This window comes from Anthonomus grandis, chromosome 1 (assembly GCF_022605725.1).
Source record: "Anthonomus grandis grandis chromosome 1, icAntGran1.3, whole genome shotgun sequence".
Lineage (NCBI taxonomy): Eukaryota > Metazoa > Arthropoda > Insecta > Coleoptera > Curculionidae > Anthonomus > Anthonomus grandis.
This window is the reverse complement of record NC_065546.1, coordinates 48,936,203-48,954,037: the sequence shown is the minus strand read 5'-3', so window position 1 is coordinate 48,954,037 and position 17,835 is coordinate 48,936,203. Positions and strand designations below refer to the sequence as shown.

Below are 17,835 nucleotides of genomic sequence, written 5' to 3'. Positions count from 1 at the left end.
CTCATCATAAAATTTAGATTATAAAAGAATAAATGGAGAAAGAGAAAAAAACACAAGTAATAAATAAAAACAGGAAAAAAAAATGTTTTATTACCTATAGTGCCGATTAATACGACTTGAGTGATAGTGTATATAGCCTCGTGGGGAGCAAAGTTGACGGAGACGTTCGTCGCTGGCAAAGTGTTGTTCATGGTGTCACGAGGACTTCACGCTGCCCTGACATCGCCGCCGTTGCATGTCGTCTTTTACTCTCCCCGACATTACCTGGAACAGAATAATTAGGTTCAGTCTACTTCATAAATTTAACTTTTATAAAAACAAAAGTTGTAATGGTCTTCTGTTAGTGTAACTTAAGTAGGTTTAAAACTCTTAATCCTGTAGGATCTTAGACGTGCCTTCAATGATTATTATTAATTTTAATTAAACATAAGATATTTTCCTTTTTGGTGTCCACAAATCCTGTGTGATTTAAAAAAAATCAAATTGTTCTAATAACTAGAAGATATGTCAAATAAGCTACAAGAAGAAACTCGAACCAGTTTTGAAATATTCTCAGAATAGCTTGATTCTTGAAACTGGAATCAATCGTTTGTGAAATTCTTCTAGCATCAGATGAGGAAAAGTGTAAAGAAATATTTAAAAAAATAATATCTCCCGATTCGTCTGATGGTTTCTCTGTCATATCGTCACAATGATTCAGAATTGGGTGACACATTTGCCATTGCCTATCATAATTTCACATCACTAGAAGCTCGATTAAATAAAATTGCAATTCCTGCTCCTCATCACGGTGTTATAAATAATAATAATATCGTTTATTTAGCATAATAGCTACATACAAAAAACTGGTATCAAAAAGGAATATTAAATATACAACCTAAAAAACACATTAGACTGCAAGGAGAAAAAATACAAAAGCCTTGAGAAGCACGAAAAATTAAACATTAAAAAGTGATAAAAACTAACCTAGATTTAAAGTGGTAAAGTTAAAATTGTAAATATAAAATGGTAAAAAAAAATTGTATGCTTAAAATGAAAAAATGGTACAACAACACTGATAAAGACAAGAATAAAATAAATATCAAAATATTTTAATATTTATTTAAAATAAATCCTCTCAGGAGCCGGTTGAACTGGTTTAAATTATCATAACTTTTGACGTCATAGATAGCTTATTAAGCTCAATTAAGCCCTTGAATAAAACAGTGTTGAGCATTTGACTGGTTCGACATCTATCTACCAGAATAAAATCTGTATGATTTCTTGTATTATATTCATGTACATCTACGAACACTCTTAATTTTTGACAAACATATTCGGGTAGTAGACGTTTCTTTATTTTAAAAATAAACAAGAACACATTAAACTTTGTTTTACAGATAACATATTTAGGACATTTAACATAGACGCAACGGAGTATAACGATTACATTCGAACATTACTAACGATCTTGTGTGTTCTGTGGATCTTTTGATAGCAGAAAAGTTGATCCCTGAGTGAGGAACGTTGGAAGTTTGTTCGGTTCCGTCAGCAGATCATTTATTAGTGTGGTCAGTTCTTTGTGGGTTGACCACAGCTTTTTGATCCAATAATTATGTACGTGGTCTGGACCAGAAGCTTTCCAGTTGTGAAGGCCTTTAATTATAGTGGAGACCTCTTCAACGGTAAATGGCTGATGATGCATTTGCTCGAAAAGTTGAGACTTTTGTCGCTCTTCATTTATCCAACTTGCCTGGTTATTACATGGTGTTGTCGTTGTTAATTGACTACTCCAGAATGTTGAAATTTCATCGCTGGTTGGATAGTTATTTTCGCAAGGACTGGTTGAGAACTTAAGTTTTCTATAAAAAGATTTCTCCGAGCGTACGAAAAGCGCGTTGTCCTGCTTTCTGCTATTGCTGGATTTATATCTTTTAAACCGTCCTGCATATACCGATAATTTTTGTTTCAGTGTATCCAAACATTCTTCAGGTGTTCGATTTTCTGGGTTATATTGGGCATGATGCTGGTAACGACTCATGATTGCTGTTACGTTTTTTCGTGTCTTAGATGTTCGCCCTCCTCCTCCCTCCAATTATTATTATTTTTATTATTATTATTATTATTACTATTATTATTATTATTATTATTATTATTATTATTATTATTATTATTATTATTATTATATAGAGATATAGAGTTGCTCTTCACCGGATGACAAACTTTTAAAAATCATTTACATACAGGGCGTCTAAGATTTGGAAAGACCTTCCAAATACAATAAAATATTTTACATTAAATAGTTTTAAAAAGCATGTGAAATTATTACTCCTGCAGACTCAACTATAGGCTACTAACTAGTATGTACATACATTTTTGATTTATAGTTGTCTTTGGTTTTTCCTTTGTTTGTTTTTTTTAATAATAAAGGTGCACGCATTCGCTTACATACATAGTAAATATTATTAAAAAATTTCTGGACCATCCATCCATCATTCATCTCTCGCCACTCGTCGTTTCCTCCGTCTCCCTCTAGCCTCAAGCTTATAATTAATTATTATGGGAAAATTATATTACAAATAAAAATATATTATAATAATAATTACTTATTTTGACTATTATCGCACACTCGTGCAAATCTGTTCTTATTCTTTCTGTATTAATTTATTTACTTTGATGATCTTTTTTTGTAGTTTCCTTATTAAGTTTAGGTTGACGGGTTTGTACCACTATTGGCTTCTTTTGTCAGTTTCTAAAAAGTATCAATTATTGAAGATCGCGAGACAGACCTTTTTGACAAGAGACGATGATGTAATTTAAAATATTAAATATGTTGGCTTTTTTTGTTTCTAGTAATGTATTGACTCTTTATGACAAGTAAATTACTTTTGAATTTAGAATTTCGCATTTTCAATTATAATATTCATTTAATAAAACTTGTTGGTTTTCAGGGGAGTTAAAGTACTTGATTTGGCAAAAGAAAATTTCACAAAAGAAATATCTGTCTAGTCATATTGTTGCAGACTATGAAGTCTTTTCAGATCTTAGAGCTAGGTGCAAAACTCTAACGGAGGCTTGTTACCAGAACTTTATTTCAAATTTGTATCAATTATTTTATACAAACCCCAAAAGTTTTTGGGGAGCAACAAATAGGCTTCTTGATTTGATGACCTAATAATGAAGAGTTTGCTGGTTGTGAACCAATTGCAGAGGGGTTTGCCCAATTTTTTTCAACTGTCTATAATGGAGATAATAATTTCTCAACCCTGAATTATCTGTTGGATTAATTTATGTTTAATTAATTTAAGATCTTTTCGACTATCTCTTAAACTTAGTGCTGGCCCTGATGGTATACCTTATTATTTTTTAAGAAAATATGTATGTGCCCTCTCTTATCCCCTCTTTATTTTATTCAGTAAGTCATTGGGCTTGACAGTTTTTCCATCCTAGTGGAAACTCAGTTTTATTACGCCTATATTTAAATGTGGTGCTACTAAAGAAATTTGACCAAATTGAGGCTTTAGTGAATTCACGTCCTTTTTGTGCTAAAAGTTGAAATTCAAATGATTAAGTTTTGCCTTTTCGATATAGCTTGCTGATTTTTCCTTTGATTATAAGACGCATTTTTGTTAAATAATTACAAAATAGTAGGTTAACATGGTTGTAAATAGTATTAGCGGATGAGTGAAACAAACAATGGACTATTGCTGGAGGTAATTAACAGCGAAAGCCGCTAATGTAAGATTGGTGCTAAATGCTGTAGGTCTATTGTGTGTGATTCGATCGAATTACACTTTTATTCAAACACACACCTTCAGAGTCTAGTATTAAACTAATAAACTTTTTTGCAAAACAGATATTTAAAATGCAGCAATAAAATCTGTTAAAACCATTAAATAATACTTTTAGCTTATTCTAACATTAATTCCTTTTTCGAATTAAGCAGCAACAGATAAATGTGTAAAATTAAAAAGGCTTGAAAAAACTAAGAAGTGTCACAAGGACAGTTAGTAGGAGTGCCGCGCATTCTAATCCCTACGGCTATTCCTTGTGCACTTATCCAGGGGGGCGTCGTGTCTCCCCAAACATTTACTCCTCACGCCCTCCTCTTTATATGACGCTCTTATATTTTTAGTTTCTTGAGGCACTTACCTCGCTCCAGCTGGATAGGCATGTACATGTTACAGGAAATTCCACTAAGAGAGTATCGGTGAGCTGTAAAGTAAAGAGTTATTCGCCTTGGGAACTTAAAGGGTGGCAAAATTTTCTGAACACATTTTGTTTTATATTATATAATAATATTTAAATAAAACTTATATGTACTGGATATTTTATTAATATTACAAAAAAATTATTATAATAATATACAGGTTGATTGGGAACCGATAGTACATTAGCCGTATATGGAAAACGGAACGCAGCACTGCAGCCTTGTCGCTTATATAGACCCTATATATTTTTAGATATTATGAATCCCTACTTTATTTTAGTTTTTTTTCCTAAAAGGCTCTAAGCTTTTAAAGAACCTGTATAATACTTACTAATTCTTAATTACTGATTAATTTACAGGTTTATTATACAGGTTCTTCAAAAATGAAATTAATATCCTTGATTTACTGAAATGTCGAAAAATCCATTTGTTTAAGTAGACTTAAGCCACCTATATTTTATTTTATTTTCTAATATACAGTAAAAATACCTTTTATTTATAACCTATTTGTACACCCACCCGCGCTTTAGAAATAAATACTTATTTTCATGAAATCTAAAAATTGTTAAAATTTTTATTTTGTAAATTACTTCGCCTTTAAAATGTCAAAAATAAATGATGTATGTTTTTATGTTATTAATAAATGATAAATGTTTAATAAATGATAGTGACATATTAGGTTATAATATTAACATTTACTTTTATGATCAATTTTATTAAAAAGTCTGAAATGAAAAGAAGTAACTAGTCAAATGAGGTTTTGAAGAAGTTGTTTATTTTCCAATGTAATTAAATAATAGCAAGAAGTTGTAGAAAATTTAACAAAATGTATCCAGATCTAGCATTAATGAGTCGGCGAAAATTTGAAAGGTTACAAGATAATTGTGGGAATTGATGTTGAAGTATTAAAAAAATTGTCTCCCTAAAATCATTTTTTCAATTTTGTTAAAAAAGGGCCCCAAAACTTTGCTGGACTGTTTGATGGGTCTCTCTGTATATTGTCCCTAATATTGAAAATGTGAACTTAAAAATTCGAAAACGTTAATAAAAATTTTACTGCTTCACGGATTTGCTACATTTCTCTAATATAACGTAACAGATATAGTTTTAAGTAGCTTTTAAAGTAAAAATTAAGTATTAAGTTCGCCAACTGATAAAAATTGTCCTAAATTGCAATAAAAAATGCATAATTTTCACTACGTATTTTCAAATCATGATTTTTTAGTAGAGTTACGTTACTTTTACAGTCTTTTTATGTTCTCCAGGCATTAAAAATACTTCTTCATATTTTTATTACAGTCTTTTAAATTCATTTTATATTCATGCATAAAATCATTTTAATACATGGAAAATACAATTACTTTCAGACTTATTCAGATATATTTTACTTTACTATAAGCTTTTGGAATAATCTTCCAGTATTTAGTTTTAATATTTTTTGACATCTGAAGGCGTTGTCATTTAACTTTATTACTATTTTTCTGAAATTTTAGGTCTTTTAAGCATTTGAGCTCCTTGAAGAAATTGGGACAACCTGAAGTTTAATTTTTTTGATTTATTCAAAACAACTCTTCATATTTTTCATCTTTCAAATTTTTTGACACACCTTATTGTGAAATTATTTATAATATAATTCCAAAATTTTTTTCATCTAGGCAGTTTCAATTCGTAGCAACTAATAATAGTTTTTAATTTTTATCGAGCTTTGAAATATTTTTTTTAAGCTTTTTAGTAATATAATGTAATTTCTCATTTTAATTTAATTGTATTTGAGTTAATAGTTATTTGCAAATTATTCAATTTTTTTATATATGCCAGTTTTTGCAATAATTTTTCTAAGTGTAGTAATATTTTTCTAATAAGTCTTTTAGTTATCTTATTCGAGGTGTTAAATTCTTTTTCCAATATTTGGGCTTGTTAAATAATTTTTTATTTTATTCTAGGATTTAATATTTTTTCCAGATAGTTTTAATATTTCCCAGGCTTCAACTATAATTTTATATATTTTTCAGTCATTTTACTGTAGGTATTTGAACGAATTTTTTATGTCATTCAGAAACTAATTTAGTTTTTAGGCTTTGCAGTAGTTTGAAGTTAATTTTTAAGGGCTTCAAAGAGAATACTTTAGAGTTAGATTTTTTCTAACATTTTAACATTTTCCATCAGTAAAAGACCAAGAATAGTAGTGCGCCAACGTCGGTCCGGTGAGTTCCTAGTTCATTTATCGCAGTACTCCCCCCCATATTGCGTTTTGTCTACCGCCATCCACGAAATTTGTTTTAGAAGCATTTAGGCGAGCAAGACGAAGCTGTTAGACGGAATCTAACGCACGAGTTATTACGTTGACGTTTTTTTACAAAGTTGTTAGAAAATATCTAACTACGCGAGTGATCCTGTTGGAAGTATTTAAAGTTGCACTTTTACAAAATGTCATATGAAAAGGAACAGCAAAGGTTATTAGCACTTTGGGAAGCTTCTGAAGAAACAGATTTTTTACCTGGAGTAGAGTGTGATGTCTCAGATGAAGATGCACCATCTGAACACAGCGACCATGACACGGACACCGAGCAATCTGATGTCTACGACGTTGAACCTCAAAGGACTAAAACGGTGACTCCCAATGAACTATATTACATTGGGAAAGATGGTGTAACAAAGTGGTTAAAGCATAAAGACATTATTCGAAGTAAAACGCGTTCAAATTACCGGGAGTAAAAAATGCTGCCAAGAATGCTAAAACATATATGGATTGCTGGAAAATATTTTTTCCATATGAAATTATTGGGTATATCGTGAAATGTATAAATCTACAGCTTGACCTGATGCGACCTAAATATCAACGTGAGAGAGATTGTTTGCCGACTAACTTTGAAGAAATGCACGCTTTTTTGGGAGTTCTCAGCATTTAAATACAAATGAGCTATGGCTGACAGAGCTGTTCCAGCTCCGGAGTTTTTTTCGGCAGTTATGTCTAAGAGCCGATTTCACTTGCTAGTACAAGGTATTCGATTCGACCATAAGGCAACCAGGCAGGAAAGAGCAAAAGAAGACAATCTGGCTCCACTGCGCTATATTTTTGATCATTTTGTGGAAAAATGTGTTCAGTACTATTTCCTTGGGGAATACATTACCATAGACGAAATGCTAGAGGCATTTAGGGGACGTTGCCGTTTCAGACAATATATTGCCAATAAACCAGCAAAGTATGGTATCAAAATATATGCAGCAGCCAATGCAAGAATGTAGTAGGAATGTAACCGTTGACAATTAATTATATCAAAATCACAGACTGACCTTAGTAGGAACGTTAAGGAAAAATAAGAGGGAAATCCCTAACTTATTTCTAAATACAAAAATTCGTAAACCTAAAAGTAGTATGTTTGCATATGAGAAAGACTCCAATCAATGCATGCTTACATCTTACATACCAAGGCCTAGCAAAAATGTTCTTATGTTATCCACATTCCATGATACCGACGAAATTGATGTCGAATCTAGCGACGAACATGAGCCTTCGGTTATTATATTTCATAACCTTACAAAGGGAGCAGTGGACATTGTAGACAGGATGAAAACGGAGTACTCCGTTACAAGGATAAGCAACAGGTGGCCACTCACTATCTTTTGCTCAATGCTAGACATTGGAGGAATAAATTCCAGGATTATTTATACCTCCAACACCGGAAATAACGTTCCTCAAAGACAATTACTTAGTGAGCTTACAAAATAACTTGCTAAGCCTCATTTACTAAAGCGTGCTAGAATTGAACATTTTTCAATCCCCTTGAAGCAAAAAATTCGAAATGTCCTTGGTTCTGAAGCACCTCTAGCAGAACGAGCCAGCGAAGAACGAATTGGTACCCAGCGAAAACAAAGATGCTCTTTTTGTCCAATCAGAAAAAATAGATTTACAAATTACCAGTGTGATGTATGCTCCAAACCTATTTGTAAGGAACATACGATAAAAACTACAGTTTTATGCCAGGACTGTGTTATGCAAGAAGACGAATAGACTGATTGCACTATTTTAATAATTATCTTTTTGACAACGATTCTGTTCATTTAATTTCTAATACATTTTTGTTTGTTTAATGTTTCCTTTTATTGGACAAAGTGCGAATTTCTATTTATTTTACGAATGTACTTTATGTTTTATGTTTCTTGAATAAATGTTAAAACAAAATAATACCATACTGTATTTTATTTTTATATAAAATTGTCTGAAATTCATATCTTAGAATAAATCTAACACGCGAGTAACAACGTAATAAATAACCGCGCGAGTGATCGCGAATTAAAATCATTGGTATGTTGTTTAAAATATATATTATCTTAATAATACTATTTTAATTTTAGTTCCTATCAATTTTGATTTTTCTGAAAAAAACCTTAATAAAAAGATTTTGCAAGAAAAGCATGAGAAAGAAATGTAAAAAAAAGGAAAATGTATGAATTTAATAAAAGGTTAGTAAAAATGGCAGACATTTATTTTGAAGCAAAGTCAACCAAAGAAAAATCCTATGTCAAGAATCAAAAACCGCTTCTAATGATCTAAATCTATAATTTTACTATTTAAACTAAATTAATATTATTATTTTAAGAAGTTATGATATTTAGGTCAATTAAAAAGCATAGTATTATGCTGCTAATATCCAAAACGCGCAATGTGAGGCATAAAGCCTCGTCATCCCTAGTCAGATAGTCGTAAATACATAATTTAATTTCGAACTAGTGACATTGCAGGCGTAAATTAAGTATGTAAATTGCTTTACAAGGCCTGGTTCTAAAATGGGAGATAATAATATTTTCGTCTTTGATGCTTGCTATATTATAGAGTGTTAAATTGAAACATTATAATTTAATTGTTTTATTAAGAAAAATAATTTCGTTTCAACAGATTGTAAAAAATCTGTAAAGCAGCACAACAAATTTATAATTATGCTTTTTTCTAATTTCATTGTTATTTTGTTTAATTAACTTCTAAATTTATTCAAACAAAATAAAATATTTGCTGGTTTTTTATTGAAATATATACTTATAATATAATAAATAGACGATACTTATTAAAAAAAATATTACTAATAATTGATTTACTTAATACAGAGAATCACTAATTTAAGTGTATTTATTAGGGATTACCCACTGATATTCCAGTTTTTCGGAAGATGTTAACTAAATTTTTTAATCTGGTATTGTATTGGAATGAATATATAAAATTGTTTTTAGTTAATGAATTAATATATTTAGTGAACTAAAGAATACTCAAAGAATACCCAGATTCTTCATATTGACTACTTAATTTGCGTATTTGGGTTTTCTTTTTCCAAAACTAATGAAACGATTGCACTGATGAAAGGTAGCAGTTTCATCAAAATTAGATTCCTGGCACGAGAAAAACGACTTGATAGAATACTGAAAACTGGAAAGAGGAGCTGTAGAAGTAGTAGTGTAGTAATGAAAATGACCAGCGGATATATGCACTATTCCGGAAGATCTGATGATGCTTTTAGATCTGAAACGGTATGAAACGGTATGAAAGAATGAAACTCATTAAAAAGGGTCTACGATAATCATGAGAGGCTCTAGTAGAATATATAGGAGTTATTAAAGTGAATGAAGACAAATTAGACTTGCAAAAATTGATGGATTAAATTACACAATGCAGTAAACGAATTAGACTGTACATGAATACTTCCAAAAACAAATTAATCATTTTTTCCAAAGTATGTACATATCACCAAAACTTTTCACTAATGGAAGAAATAGGTATCATCCTTCGATTATTTTTACACTATAATCAATTTGCTGTGTAACCCGAATAGACAAAAATAGGAAAGTTTTCACCAGAGTGAAGCATTTGGAGCTCAGCATGCATATTTGAACTTTGATTATAGAAAGTTGAAATCGAGCTTTGCATAAAAACCTCTTTTGCCTGTATCCATACCAAATATTTTAGTCACCTTATGTGTTTATATCATATTATCTTAGTCGTTTTATGTTTATTGAAGATTTTACATTGCTCTTTAATAAGTAATATTTTGATTATGTACATATGATCTTCTTGTAGTTATTTTATTTATACTTATTATAGTTTAGATCTTGTCGATTTTACAATTTTATATTTTTAAAATTCATTAGTATAGGTTAATTAATGGAATTACTTAAGACGAAGAAACGCTACGCGCTGGCGCACTAGTTGCCTTAGTAGATGTCTTCTTATACATAGTTAAGCAATGTCGCAAAACTGTAAATGTGCTCTAACTGTTTATTCATTTAATAAATTTTTTTACTTAGTTGTATTTTCAGCAATTATTAAATAAACTATTTTTGAATTTTGAATATGGTCAAATGCTTTATCTACAGTGTACTGCTGTAAGATTATAAAAGCTCGAAGCTTTTAAGATGTGTGTATATCGTCGCATGCTTCGTATCTCATGGATTCACCAAGTTACTTTCCTCCTCTCTCTGTAAAGTAGAGGAACAAAATATATTGAAAGACGTCAGAACTTTGATTAAAACGCCTTAGAAGATTCGGGTGCACTTGGACTGAGATTTTCATATAAATCGCCAACATTCTTCAGCCGCGAGAAGACGAATATTAATTGGTAAAATTAGAGCCTGCGGTTGAACTTAAGAAATCAACAAATTAACGACTTTTTATCTTTAGAATTTAGAGAGGCATTTAATATTTTAGTTATTTTTACTTTGTTCTTCATCTTGGTGGACGACTACGTACTAAGCTGAGTAGAAGAATGAATGTCATTCATAGACCAGAGATAACAAAACGGTACCATGGTTTGACTTTACGACTGTAAGGCATGAAAGGGTCTATCACTAAAACTTCTTGAGATGGGCCATACAAAGTTCTGAAAGTCGTTAACGATGTCTTTTACAAGATATAAAGGCCATCGCAGAGTAAAGCGGGAATAATTCACTTTACCCGACATAAATTATATTAAGCATTTATTTATTAAAAATCTTAAAATGCAATTACTGCATCTCGACCTATATTATAGTTTATTATCCAAATTTTTAGATTATTACTGGTCTTTATGCTTTTAGGTCACCAAGTTTGTAAACCTTATTATTACGATTAATTATTTCCACTTTATTATCATAATTTGATGTGTCAGTAATACAGAAAAATTAGGACTCAATGTTTTAGGTTGAGAAATGTCCTATAATGAAGGTAGCAGCGATCTACTTACCTCGCTTGTACTTGTATCCGAATAAATGACTTTTAACAATAATATTTTTAAAATATTACTCTTTACTATTTCCCTATTTTTTGTGTTTGTTAAAGGAAAAAATATTAGCTATTTCATATAATAAATAAATATGTGCTTGCAAAAAAAACCTGATTTTTTTCTAGCAGATATCCTAAATTAATCTAATAAAAGATTTTTTTCAATTATTAGTCTTCAAAAGGCTTTACAGAATCAAATAATAAGTAATCAAATATTTTCATTTTATTACACTTCTTAAAATGTTTATATTTTTTTTATTACTTTTTGATCCTCACAAGTTTTTTTAACGTAAGTTGAGAAATATCTTTAATTTCTAATGTTAAAAAATATACAGGAGCCATAACCTATTATTCTAAAATCTAAAAAAAAATCTAAATCTAAAAAAACACTAAAATTACCCTGCATGTAAACATACTAAATATTCTTATTGAAAAGAGCTGCTTTTGAATTACAAGGAATATTCAGTAGGACATTAAAGCATAAAGTAAGTATTATCATAGCCATTTTAATTATGCATGAAAAAATTGGTAAAAATGCTGTAATAGTTTTGGCCTATTACCCTACCCCTAAAAGTATTATTTCTAAAATAATAATTTTTAAAATTTGACTCTCGGCCAAAAGCTATGTGTTTTTAACCTAAAACCAAACTCTATCTAGTTATTATTCTTTTAAATTAATTAAATTATTTTTGGTCAGTCAGTAGTTGGCTCATGAATTATAAGATATGTCAGTATTAACCAGAAATTCACGTGAAAAGATCATTTTAAATATTTTTTACAAAATAAATGTTTTAAATATTAATAATTATAATATATTTTGTATATACTGAAAATACAATTTTAATGTGAAATAAACTATTATACGCATTATGTTGCCTAATTACGCAATAATAGCGTAATAGGTAATACATTTACGCTTGTTTATTGTAAAAGTGATATTTGCATTTAAGTTGCGCATAAATAGGTAATTATTTTAAATTTAGATATAAAATTAAACCGATTTCAAAACTAAAACAATAATTAAATTGTAAAGATGATTTAGTAATAATATGTTATTTATACCCAGTAACCAATAAATTTATAAAACTGTTATTATTAGTGGAAAATTTAAACTTTAATAGACAATTTTCCAGAAAAATGTCTCTACGCTTGATAAATAAAAAAATATTATAAATAATAAATTATAAGGGAATTGATGAAAGAAAATTAACAGTAAATAAATAACAGTAATAAATAACAAAATATTACAATAGGTCTGGCTAATGATGTTTATGGTTATGGTTCAATTCATGCGGCACTTATTTCCTTATCCTTTAAACCTTTCCCATAGCATGTAGACGCATAAAAATGGCTTGTTGAGATGTACCTTAGTACTTTGTGAGCATTTTTTTTATCTAAAAGAGTCTTCAATTCGTGCTCATCAAACGGGCTGAGCCGATTTTCATGCTCCTTGTCGCTCAAATCGAAATTGCCATGTTTGAATTGATGAAACCAATGTTGGCACGTTGTTTCCATTAAAGCATTGCCACTGTAGGCCTTTTCAAGCATTCGATGCAATTAAGCGGTTTATTTTCTTAAATTGAAGCAAAATAGGAGAGCTTCCGCAAATGCTTTTTTTCTGGCATAAAACTAGACATGATTACCGAAAAGAAAAAGTTCTGTTGTATGAAATTGATTATAACGTGAACTGACTAATGCTAAAAGATGTCATGCTCATAAAAAAATTATAGTGTGTACATATTAGCTTTATATGTTTATTGACACTATCTATGAGCAAACAGCGGAACTGGGAGAACGTTCAAAAAGTATCAGATCAAACGAAGGGAAAATCAATAACATAAAATATTCTGATAGTCAAGTTAGTATCGCAAATAACTGCAACGAGGTTCAAGCATGCACACACGAGTCACAAATATGGTCTTGAACTAAATGCTACCAAAGATAAATACATGCTCATTAGTAGAACATAACAACCTCTGATGCAATCAATAATAAATAACCAAAACATAGAGACCTACCGTGAAGCGGCAGTCTACACAAAACGGAATCAAGCTATAGAAATAATAACACGAATAAGCGGTGCAGATAAAGAAATAATGTCCAGTTTTAAGAAACGAAAGCCTTAACTCTTCAGACATATTAGGAGGCATACTAAGTACCGCCCGCTATAGTTAATAGCTTAAGAAAGAGTCAATAGCAAAAGGGAACCGGGAAGAATACAATACTTATATCCTACGATAATGATTCGGACTAACCTCAACCAAACTGTTCAGAAGCAAAGCAAAATAGCTTGGTTAATAGCCAACATCCGAAACGGATAAGGCAACGGAAGAATAGAAAAACTAATTTAATTTAAAAAATAAACTAATTTTTTTAGCCAGCTCAACTAGACCTACTTTTCATTTAAGAAATAAATACAAGTAAAAAAAAATCAAACATAACCTTGCGATTAACGTTTTCTAATCACTGTAACTCAATTTCCGGGAGTAAATCTGTTTGGAAATTGCATCAGAAGCGCAATCCTTGAAAGAGCACGACAAGGACGAGCCGATTACCGGGCAGCTTTATACCAGACCCCAGCTACCCTTCCCTTAATTACCTTAAATTGCCCTATGTTCGAACAGGTGCCCTATTGATTCAATCAATATACATGACGAGTGACAATACTGGCCTAGTCACCCAATTAACGACAAAATATTGGTTTACATTATAATCACAAATTGTTTTAATATTATATAGTAGAAATATATGAAACTTTTTATGAGAGAAGAGCCAATATGATTAATAATATATATATTTTTATTGTTTACGGTAAATAAATTTGGGCTGCTTAGGCAATCTTTTGATTAAATTTAATTTTCATAGTATTGTAGTATACTATGATTTGGTTAAAATTTAAAAATTATTTTTTTGTCAATAAAGCCAATTAATTATTTCCATTGCTTGATGCATTTTTTACTCCAAAGCCTATTTGTTGTTCTTATTTATTTACTATATTATATTAACAGTTATAAAATTATTGGTTACTAAGTATAAATTACTCATTATTACTAATTTATCTTTATATTTTAATTATTGTTTCGGTTTAGTATCAATTTGGTTTCATATCTAAATTTAAAATAATTACCTTCATAAAAGTAAATTAAATGGATATGTTACTTTTAAAATAAACAAGTCTAAATTTGTTACTTATTACGCTTTTATTGTGTCATTAGGCAGAATAATGCGAGAAATAGTTCGTTTATATATAAAAATATTTTTTCAGTATGTACCGATTACAATATAATTATTAATATTAATAATATTAAGGTATTAGCCCAATGTAAAGTAAAAAATATTAAAAGAATTTTTTCACGTATATTTTGGTTGAATATGAATATACCATTATAGGTTAAAAAGACATATTTCAATGTAAGAACCATTAAAGCTTAGAGGCAAATTTCTAAAATTATTATCTTAGAAATTATACTTTTACGGTTGGGGTTTTATACTTAAACTCTTACAGCCTTTTTATCAATTTTTTTGCTGCACAATTAAAATGGTTATGATAATATTTGCATAAAGCTTTAATGTCATTAAATGTTACTAGTAATTCATAAACCGCTCTTTTTTATTTTAAAGGTGTTTTTTACCATAAAGTCAAAATTACACAAAAATATGAACTGGTCACGTTAACCATCAATTACAATTCATTTACAATTTTAAGTTTCTATTTTAATTTTCCTAACCTACCAACCCTTAATTCAGTTTTTAAATTATTTTATATATTTTTAAAAAATTACTTTTATCAATTTATTTGAATTATCTCTACTGGTTTATTGAATTTAAAGTAAGCATAATTATGTGAAGCCAATTATTCCATAATAGTCTAAAGTGTATTTTGTGATATTATGTAATGTAATTTTCTTAATACTTTGTAGTCAATATTAGAATCTTTGTAATATTTTAGGAATACTTTAAAAAGTATATTCTTAAGCTAAGACAGTAAGTGAATATATAATTTATATTAAAAATAATCTTAATATTAATATAAATAATAATTTCATTAATCTATAAATTAATGGGTATTTATTTAAATGCGCTATTTATTATTTTTGGTTTTAATTTTATTCTATTTTAAAATTACTTCTTTTAGTATTAATAAATATATGAACATACTAGCTTCTGAAAAATCATTACATCTGAAAATGCGTTTACTGAATAAATTTTATTATTTAATACCATTATTAAAAATATATATGTAATTAAAATTATCGTTACCAAATGCATAACCTAAATGGATATGGTCGCTTCAGTTAAAGTTTATGTTTTAAACAGTAAATTAAAAAATAATATTAACTACATAAGACTTATTGTTGACGTAATTTTGACATATTTTAATAAACGTCTTATATATAAAAATAACCAGTATATTTACATATTTTACCCAATAATAACAATAATTTTCTTTCATAAGCTTCTCTTTAGAAATTTTTTTATTAATTTATTAAACAATGTTATATTTTATGATTGAACCATATAATTTATGCAAAACAAATATTTTTTAGAATATAAAAACTAACTGTGGCTTAGTTTTCGGATTAAAAATGTAAATAATTTTAAACTAAAAAATTTAAGTTGCACAATTTTTTGAGTAGTTAGTACTAGGTCAACAAAGGCAAAAAGTATAATTTTTTTTTTTAACTTCAACGTTTAGAGTGAAACTATCTTTCAGAAAACCCGTGCAGAGGGAGATGAAGGAATTAAAATAAACAGTCTATAATTTAACGATTTAAGATTTATCCAAGTAATAGTAATAATAGTTTATCATCTTCTGAATCTGCTATAAATAATACATGACTCCTGTAAACGGTTTGAACTTAATATAAAGAAAACAAAGTATATGGTTACCACAAAACAACAAAATGTAGAGGTAAACATTAACAATTAATAATATTTCAATTGAAAGAGTCTAAACATTACAAATTTGTAGGCACAATAATAAACGAAACTGCTGAATATTTACAAGAAATAAATGCCAAAATTAAGATATCTATAAAATCTTTTCTCAAGCTGAAGAAGCTTCTTTGCACCATAATATATAAACTTAAAATTAAATACAAAAATTCTTCGATGCTGTGTATTTTTAACTCTATTATAATAAAACATCTAAATTAAATAAACTGGTTGCGCTTGAAAGATAGTAATACTTTGGCATATTACGGATTTCGTGGGTCGACAGAGTTACAAACGTCAAAGTGCTGTCATATAATTAAAAAAGAAAAAATTATGAATCTCGAAGATTTTGCACACATTATTGGATGCTAAAAATACCAATATCTCCAAAATATTATGGAGTGAAAAATTTAGAGAGGGTATTGTCAAGGTAGAAGAAGACCTTCATGGATGAAAAATAGTAGAGAATAGTTTTCAATGACATCCAATACACTGGTTTGTACAGCGATAAATAAAGTGCGCGTAACTATCTTGATAGCCAACCTCCGCTACGTGATGGTACACAAAGAAGAAGAAATATAAATTAATGATTATTAATTTAGGTAATTTTTAATTATATTTATGTATTGTTAGTACTTTTAGTTTTATATTAAAATGTAGTGTCACTAATTCATTATTTCGAAACTTTAATTATGTATTTTATTTGAAAATGGCATTTCTCTCTATGTTAATATTTTTTATTATTATTAAACATATAACCAATTGGCTTTTGGGAAAATATTATATCTGAAAATATATTTGCTGAATTACCTTTATTATATTAATATTTGAAAATATACAAAAACCAAACTGATTTCATATTTAAAATATATATTTTATAAATAAAATTACTCTCTGCAAATGCATAACCTAAATGGACGTGGTCCTTTAAGTTAAAATTTTAAACAGTAAAATTATAGTTTTTATTTAGAATTATACTAATTTTGTCAACTTTTTTAATGCAGTTTTTATTTCAATATAAGCTTTAAGGGAATAAATAAAAAGAGCAAATCCATTTATTATGCATACAAAAAACAATGATAAAAAATATTCTTTTTACATCTTTATTTTAACAAATTTGTTGGTATAAAATTTATTTTCAAAAAATAACAAAATCTCTAATGAATGTTTAAAACACTGGCCTCGAGTAACAAAAAAAATTATAATAAAATGTATTGAATTCACAAAAAAAAAAGAAGTTACCTTAATAAATATTACTTAATTAATAGATTTAAAGTCTTATATAACTCTTAATTTCTAAACAAAAATAATATAACTCTTAATCTCCTTTATAAATCTAAGCAATATATTATAGATTTTAATAGCATCTATAATCGGATTTCTTAAGCCTATATTAGCCCTAGTGCTTAGTTGATAAATATTATTTTGAGACCCTGTATATGCACATCACAGTAAAATGTAATGT

General features: G+C 28.7%; 1 protein-coding gene across 1 annotated transcript in view; it reads right to left on the bottom strand.

Annotated features, from left to right (window-relative positions):
- The window catches only part of LOC126742590 (muscarinic acetylcholine receptor DM1), a 76,412-nt gene that overhangs the window by 37,141 nt on the left and 21,436 nt on the right, over nt 1-17,835 (bottom strand). The window contains exon 2 of the mRNA XM_050449658.1: nt 95-264. Coding sequence (XP_050305615.1) covers nt 95-191 — 97 coding nt within the window. The 5' untranslated portion in view covers nt 192-264. The remainder of the gene's footprint in view (nt 1-94; nt 265-17,835) is intronic.